Genomic DNA, 7,648 nt, shown 5'->3' with positions numbered 1-7,648 from the left:
TTTGCTTATTTTGTTTGGAAAGATGGTAAAGGAGAAATCAAATCATAAAACAATTTTTTGTTTGGAAAAGCCTATTTCATGAATATATTTTTGATTGATTACTTAACTAAAACCCATTTAAAAGTCAAAAGCCCAGTAGTTAAGAGGGGCTGGAATATTCTTCTTAAAATTATAATTATTATAAAAAAACTAACTATATTATGAAAAACCTATGTATCAAGGTATAATGCACCGTATATTTACAAGTTTTCTCTCTCTCTCCAAGAGCATCTCCCCTGAGAGATGCTATTTACAAGAGTCGATAATGTTACAATGTTTTTTATTAGGGATATACAATGTTTTTTATCCTTATTTTAGATTGTTCGTTTTTTATATTTTTTCTTATGAAGTTTTATTTTTATTAAATAAACAACATAGAACAAAAATGTTATATATTGTTTTGTAGAAAAAAAAACAATAAACAATAAAAAACAAAAAAATTATACTAGCAAATTAATTATTTTGATGGAATTTAAATTATTACTTTTCTCTTAAAAACATTTATTGTCATACAATTAAATAAAAAAATTGAAAGATTCTACATGATCAAATATTTTAATTTGCATCTATATCTCAATTTGGCATCTTAGTCTTTCATTAAAATTAACAATTTTTTATAATATTTATTATAACATATAATTCTTAATTTATTTTTGTTAAATATACATTATAAATTTTTAGTTCCCAATTAATTTTTTTATGCTAGAAAATATTTTCACAATGTCTAAACTTTTTTTTTTTTTTTGCGTTAAAGTTTTTTTTAATACACCCTGCAGCAGAGCACGGCTGATCTGGCTAGTCAAAATCTAAATGCAAGCTTAGAAATTCACTCTCTTTGAAATTTTAACGTATTTAATTTTATACTTTGAATAGCTAATGTTACTATATAGATCCTCAAAGCGGATACCAGCACTTAAAATTTATAATATGACAACTTTTGTGATTGCATTCAGAGTGATTCCTCTTATTGTTTCTTATAGGCATTTTTTTTTCCGACTATGATAGGACGGCATGCTTCGGAGTTGGAAGAGGGTTTCTCTGTCGCTGTCTGTTATTAGAGCTAGCAGTAGAGACAAGCCATGCTTTGGAATAGCCGATAAGCAGGCACTCCTTCGGTGTTTCTAATCCTGCGACCTGCGTACCGACTTTAGTCAATCAATTCTTTCTTTGGAACCCTTTATTATTATTGTTATTATTATTCTTTTCAGCTTCTAATAAAGTGAGTAACCAGCTCATGGACTTCCAGTACAATTACCCAACACTTCATACCACCTCTTTGTCTTTCTACTCACAGCAGGACATTGCTGTGAGTTTAACTTCTGCAGATGATAGGCACTTGTTGTTAATTCACCTAAAATGTATGGAAGTAGGGAAAGTTCATCACAAGAAAACCATGGTGTCCTCTAATTGGAAGCAAGGAAATAGTGTATGTTCACAGGCCAGAAAATGGTTCAGCCTATGTCTATTTGTTAAGAAAATCCATTTATTTATATACTGTTTGAGCAATTAAAAAGGGAAGCTTACTAGTTAAACAGTTTATTTACATGCATTTAAATTAAGGGTTAACATTAATGAAATAGCCAGGACAGGACAAGGACTTGAAAAAACAGACATCAATCATATTTATGCATATCTCTTGGAGGCCTGCCATATTTATGCTTTGGAAATGTTTTTCTAGGCTGAGCTTAACCGTTTTGGCTTCCTTGCTCTCCTCCGTCCTCCGAAACACTTTTTGAAACCAACATCTACATCAACTAACCCAAGTATGATTAATTCTATAGGCTCGCCTACTCATACCTCTGCATCGCACGCAGATCGTAACTATGCATCTGATATAGATCATCAACCTGTGAGGTTTGTTCATAGAATTTCTGAGGCAGGCAGGCTTCTACCTTCAGCAAGCCAATGGAACTCAATTGAACTTGACTTTCATCTTGCTCCGCAATCAAACACTACCTACGATTCACTTCCCTCTCGATACTCTAAATCCTTCGACTACGAACTTGTTATAACAGATAAGAGATACTTCAAGCGCTTTGTTTATGTCTCCATCTTCATAGTTTTTGTTGTCCTAGCAATTGTTCTACTAGTGCAGTTTCTGCGTCATAAGCACAAGCACCATGGAAAATCAAAGAATATCACGCTCGCATTAAACCAAGCTTTGATGTTCTTCGATGCTCAAAAGTGTAATATTTTGGTTCTTTTTTGTCAGACTATGCTATTTTCTGCAAGTGATTATTTGATATTATTACTTGTATAATTCAGTGAAGAGATTATTTTTTCAGCTGGGAATTATCCAAGCAATAGTCCTGTCAAATTTCGAGGAAGTTCAGGGTTGCAAGATGGGAATACGAGTAATCCACCTGCAGACCTCAAGGGCGGCTTTTATGATTCCGGAAAAAATATAAAGTTTAGTTTCCCCACAGCCTATACCATTACCCTCTTGAGCTGGACTGTCATTGAATATCATGATAAATATGATAGCATAGGTGAGCTTGATCATGTCAAGGACATTATCAGATGGGGCAGTGATTACTTGCTAAAAATCTTTGATCCTCCAAATTCAACTACAGCTCCCATAATAATATATTCTCAGGCAGGCATTCTATAAAACTTTGCAACATGATCCATGTTCCCAGTCTTGAATGAAAAACCAAGTAAACAATCTCTCTTTTTTTCCTGATTTAGGTTGGAAGTAATCATACAAACGGTTATAATGATGTAACCTGCTGGCAAAGACCAGAAGACATGAACTATACGAGACCTGTTTCAGCTTGCAATGAAACAGCTTCTGATCTAGCAGGAGAAATTATGGCAGCATTATCGGCAGCATCAATAGTTTTCAAAGAAGACACTGGTTACTCAATAAAACTAATCCAGTCAGCAGAGAAGTTATTTGAGGTTGCGACGAAGAATGACACGGGTCACCATCAAGGCACTTACACTGCGGTTGAAGATTGTGGAGGAGAGGCAAGAATGTATTATGATTCATCTGGTTACCGAGATGAATTGATATGGGGAGGAACTTGGTTATTCTTTGCTACTGGAAATACTTCTTATCTTGGATATGCTACTAGTAATTTTAGTGCAGCAGAGGCAGAAGAAACAGCGTCAGAGCAAGGTGTTTTCTATTGGAACAACAAGCTTACTGCTAATGCGGTAATTTTGATCAGACTTTCCATGAGGTGTGCTACTTGTGTACTTGACTTTTTATTGCTATAATAACTTTCAAGTAATGTTGGCAGGTCTTGCTGACAAGACTTCGATACTTTCATGACCTTGGCTATCCCTTCGAAGTTGGTTTAGGATCTTCTTCGAATAAGATTGATCTGCTCATTTGTTCTTATCTTTCTCGAGAAATCTACAGCAGGACACCAGGTGAAGTCATGATCAAACACAGTTTCTAAAATATATGTGCTTTTCGGCGGATGGATGTGCAAATGCATAGCAACCTAGCCATCTCATAGTTCATGGTATCCCAAACCTTTTCTTGATATAGGTGGGTTGATACTCCTGAGGCCAGATCATGGTGAACCACTCCAGTTTGCTGCGACAGCATCTTTCCTCGGAAAATTATACAGTGACTACCTTGAACTTCTACGTAGATCAGGTGTAAGTTGCAGCAGTGAGTTTTACTCTGTGGAGATGTTGCGAGAATTCTCCATCTCTCAGGCAAGCATTTGAAGTGCCGGTGTTGAATTTTGTAAATTCAGGCCTTTCAAATTGTCTCACTGTTCCTTATTTTCTCAGGTTAATTACATATTAGGAGATAATCCAATGAAGATGAGCTACATGGTTGGCTTTGGAAACAAATATCCAACCCATGTCCATCACAGGGCTGCATCAATCCCTTGGGATGATCAGCATTATTCTTGTCCAGAGGGAGATAGATGGTTATACTCTACGGATCCAAATCCAAATATTCTTTATGGAGCCATGGTTGCAGGGCCAGACAAGTTTGACAATTTTTTGGATGACAGGGACAAGCCATGGTTCACCGAGCCAACCATAGCGAGGAATGCAGGTCTAGTTGCAGCACTTATAGCGCTTCATGATCCACCATACAAGTCTTCTGATTCAAACGGCACTAATCTGGGAATTGACCTGACTGGTATCTTTAAAAACCTTCAATTAGTTCCACCAGGTACTTGAAAGCATCACAATTAGTCACTAACTTTCATAGAAGAATGAAGGCAACGAGGAAGATAAAAGGAAAAGTCATGATAGCTGATAGTTACTTGAATAAGATGAGAGTTTGAAGAAGCACTTGAGGATAAATCTCAGTTGTCTTCGTCTTCCAAACTTGTAACTGTACTTGTCCACGTAATAGGAGGAAGGAAGGTGATGTAAATTTTTCTGTTCAACGTTCCAAATAACTTGTTGAATTAGCCCGCATTTCGTACCATGGGTGGTGCATCAAGGAATTTTCTTCCCAAAAATTTTCTGTTTCTTATGGGTTTACAGCACTTCTGCCAATTGTCAGTTTGTTGCGTAGGATAGGAAGTCCCTTGCTTGTTCTATGGTAAGGTGAAATGACGCACCAAAGAAAAAAATTCACTAGCTCCATACAAAGATACCTTTGGTTGGAGGCATTTTTTCTTAGAATGTTGCTAGAAGCTCAGCCCAAGCTCTGATACAAACCGCTGAAGCACTAATGAGAGTGGCAGAGGAGGAAGAGGCCACAGCATCTTTTGTTGAGATTGTTATGGCTACAACTTTTGGGATTAAGAGCACTGCCTGATGTTCATTCAAAAGACCCGTTCCTACTATGACCAGGTAGGAGAAATCTAAACAAGAAGCCTTTGCGGCCATATGTGGACATTACAGCAAGTTAGTGTTACAGCATAGTTTCCATATAACTTGTCCAGTTATTTACAAAATTCATAGTTACACGAAAGAAACTAAGTAGAGAACTTGAGGTTATGTATAAGACAAAACTCTGTACATTTGCTATGCTTTCTTTGTGTGAGTTTTTTTTCCCATCTTTGTGCGTCTTCACCCTAAGTAGACTTCAGCCTATCCAATCCATACAGTATCTGCAAAATCGGTAAAAAGGAAAAGAAAAGTTCCAAGTATCCAGATAAATAAAAGAAACACTGCGTAGAAAAGTCAGAAAACGTTCATTTGGAGGCCTACCAGAATAGAGTGGATCTCTTCTAGAAAAGGTACAAGTAATGAGATGAATGTTTGCATATGCTCTTTTAGGTTGTCGTAGGTTTCATCTTTCGGCATGAGCAGATCAATGAACGTTTTATTATCAGGCAGTAATTTAAGAGAAACCTGCAAAACACTATTTGTCAATTCAAGATTGGTTTTACGCAGTTAATATCAGACATACATCCCGTATGTTATAGAAGCAATGTTTAAGTTCTGTGAAATAATCAATGGAAGTAATAAGGCTTATACAATTACTTTATAAGCAGCTGTTGAAATCCAACCATGCCATGGCTTTAAAGTGATGCTGTAAGATTCTTCCACGAGTTGCTCCATTTTCTGACCAGGATCCGCCACTAATCTTTGTAACAAAGCACCTGTAAAATCCAAGGATCTGGATAGGAAAACGAGTTTCATTTTTATCCAAATCAGTACTCAGCATCTGATGCAATCATAAGCTGGTGATGAGACTACCAGGTTTAAATAATTTCTAGCTCAAAACAAATGGTAAAGCATGGATGGAATCAAGTACGCCAGTCCAGTTTATGGTAGGGTAGGACCAAGTTGTGTTGAGTAGTTTTCATTTTTGGATGGTCTAAAGTTATGAAACGAGAAAGCATAGCAGCATGCGTCCGCCTTTGGCAGAAAGAGACAAATTGACATTGTAAAAAACCCGCAATTAAAAAGGTTGCATGATTTCGATTTGTCGGCCATTAAGTTAGCTAAAGACTGGGTATAATGCACAGAATCGCCAAGTTAAACTCGTTGATATCAATGTCACAGGCACAATGCACTAAGTTGCAAGCTGTAATTGTTGATTAAACAAGTACCATAACTATGTTGATGCCGATGTGGCTCTGATATATTTATAAAACAAACCGCGTGGATGGGGCTGCAGGGATTAGATTTGCATTACTTTATAACTGACAAGTGTTTATACCTGGCAAGCCACACAAAGGCTTTACTGCAGCTGGCACCCTTTCTTGCATTGCCTTCATCGGCCTCTTTCTTTAAAATCTCAACCAAATTGGAGTATATTGAAGGATCAGAATTACATAGCATCTCCAATCTCTACGAAAGAAACATAAGAGGAATATATGTATAAGATAAATAGAAAGAATAGAAAGCCATTGCTCTACAAGCATTCAGCAAGAAAAATGACAAATATTTGACATGGACAGGAATAACCTGGGTCTAGTTAAAAAATGAAGCCCAGAAGAGCGAGTTTGTTGAAATGATAGAAAGTCAAGGCAAATGGAGGGTAATTATTGAAAATGAAGAAACACGCTTGAGCAGTGCTTCACTATTCTTTACTTACCTGAATATTCTGATTGATATCTTGTCTCAAAACTGCCATTGTTGGGCCTATCTTATCTTCATAAAAGACAAAAACAGAACAACAGAGAGCAAGTCAAGGTGATTGTAGGTCTTGAATGAACAATTAACTAGAGATAGAATTAGAAGGAGAAAAGAAAAGAAACTAATTACCAAGAACCTGAATAACAAGGTTGCAGACGTTTAAAAAGGGCCTTGTGGGTATATGAACAGTAGTAGTCCTATCAAGATTGTCACCAGTGGGCTTGAGTTCGATCAGCATCGAAAGTTCTTCAATTGCAGACTGTATCTCTGATCCTTTCTCCATTTCTCTCGTCCTTTTCATCTTCAAGATGATTCTTGCCTCTTCTTTCACTACTGGGTCCAGGCAACAAAAGGGTTTCTCCAATATAACAGAGAAATGGAAGGTTTTGTTTTAGAGTTTGGTCTCAATGGCGGTTGCTTGTATTGTAGCTTGCTTGAGACGTTGAGAGATATATAGCAGTGGTAACTTGCTCTGCCTGAACTAGTTTTTTTATGGTGCTTCAGATAATTTTTATACATAGATTCATTTATTCTACTATAAGATGTTGATGGTGACATTGTATTTGACCTTGGTGTTATCTATCTGCTTATCCTATTTACTATTTTCAAATTAATATAATCTTGTGTTTATACATTCAATCCCAACCGTCAGTCCTACCATATCATTCGTCAGGGTTCTGAAATCAGTGTACTGATTTTCTTTTTTTTTAACAAAGTATACTGAGGTGGGTCCTTTGCATGATTGCATCAGAACAAAGGATAATTTTCCCTTCACCAGTCAGGGAATATCAGAATCTTGCCATGTTGCAAGGGCAGCAGGAGCAGGACTGACTGGTTTTCATCTACAGAAGTTAAACAGATTTTCAACGAGGCCCAGGTCGGAAATTTAAATTTTTTTTTAAATTAAATTTATTTTGATATTATCATATTATTTTTATATGTTAATATCAAAAATAATTTTTAAAAATTAAAAAATATTTTAATGCATTTTTAAATAAGAAATATTTTAAAAAACAATTATTATCACACTTCCAAACATTCTATTAAATTGCTCAATAAAAAAAAAATTCAATTTTAATGAGTGATGTTTTGAGCA

General features: G+C 36.0%; 2 protein-coding genes across 3 annotated transcripts; one reads left to right on the top strand and one right to left on the bottom strand.

Moving 5' to 3' along the window:
* The first annotated feature begins 1,037 nt into the window (after nucleotides 1-1,037).
* Nucleotides 1,038-4,780, top strand: LOC133694307 (endoglucanase 25-like). Its single transcript, XM_062115797.1, has 10 exons — nucleotides 1,038-1,089; nucleotides 1,248-1,345; nucleotides 1,718-2,225; nucleotides 2,325-2,635; nucleotides 2,728-3,198; nucleotides 3,285-3,417; nucleotides 3,539-3,711; nucleotides 3,790-4,183; nucleotides 4,504-4,561; nucleotides 4,657-4,780. The coding sequence occupies exons 1-10, from the start codon at nucleotides 1,038-1,040 to the stop codon at nucleotides 4,778-4,780; spliced, it is 2,322 nt and encodes a 773-aa protein (XP_061971781.1).
* Nucleotides 4,756-7,056, bottom strand: LOC133694034 (glycolipid transfer protein 3-like). Of its 2 annotated transcripts, none has more exons than XM_062115452.1 (6): nucleotides 6,682-7,056; nucleotides 6,512-6,567; nucleotides 6,134-6,264; nucleotides 5,452-5,587; nucleotides 5,176-5,319; nucleotides 4,756-5,075 (listed from the first exon to the last, which is right to left on the bottom strand). In XM_062115452.1, exons 1-6 carry the CDS (start codon nucleotides 6,851-6,853, stop codon nucleotides 5,040-5,042), a joined length of 675 nt encoding a protein of 224 aa, XP_061971436.1. In that variant the 5' UTR covers nucleotides 6,854-7,056; the 3' UTR covers nucleotides 4,756-5,039. The 2 variants fall into 2 exon arrangements, with proteins under 2 accessions (XP_061971436.1, XP_061971437.1); XM_062115453.1 differs by having other exon boundaries at nucleotides 6,689-6,829.
* Between the last annotated feature and the right edge of the window lie 592 nt (nucleotides 7,057-7,648).

The sequence above is a fragment of the Populus nigra genome, chromosome 5 (genome assembly GCF_951802175.1).
Source record: "Populus nigra chromosome 5, ddPopNigr1.1, whole genome shotgun sequence".
Classification (NCBI taxonomy): Eukaryota; Viridiplantae; Streptophyta; class Magnoliopsida; order Malpighiales; family Salicaceae; genus Populus; species Populus nigra.
Note: the sequence above shows the minus strand (reverse complement) of the source record. Positions and strands in the feature narration are given on the sequence as shown.

Bases quoted from the DNA above. Each gene is read 5' to 3' on its own strand.
- LOC133694307 (XM_062115797.1), top strand. From the start codon at position 1,038: ATGATAGGACGGCATGCTTCGGAGTTGGAAGAGGGTTTCTCTGTCGCT. The intron at 1,090-1,247 runs GTTATTAGAGCT...TATTCTTTTCAG, and splicing joins GGGTTTCTCTGTCGCTGTCT to CTTCTAATAAAGTGAGTAAC. The intron at 2,636-2,727 runs GCAGGCATTCTA...TTCCTGATTTAG, and splicing joins CCATAATAATATATTCTCAG to GTTGGAAGTAATCATACAAA.
- LOC133694034 (XM_062115452.1), bottom strand. From the start codon at position 6,853: ATGAAAAGGACGAGAGAAATGGAGAAAGGATCAGAGATACAGTCTGCA. The intron at 5,588-6,133 runs GTATAAACACTT...TTTCCTATCCAG, and splicing joins GCCTTTGTGTGGCTTGCCAG to ATCCTTGGATTTTACAGGTG. The intron at 5,076-5,175 runs GTAGGCCTCCAA...CCGATTTTGCAG, and splicing joins AAGAGATCCACTCTATTCTG to ATACTGTATGGATTGGATAG.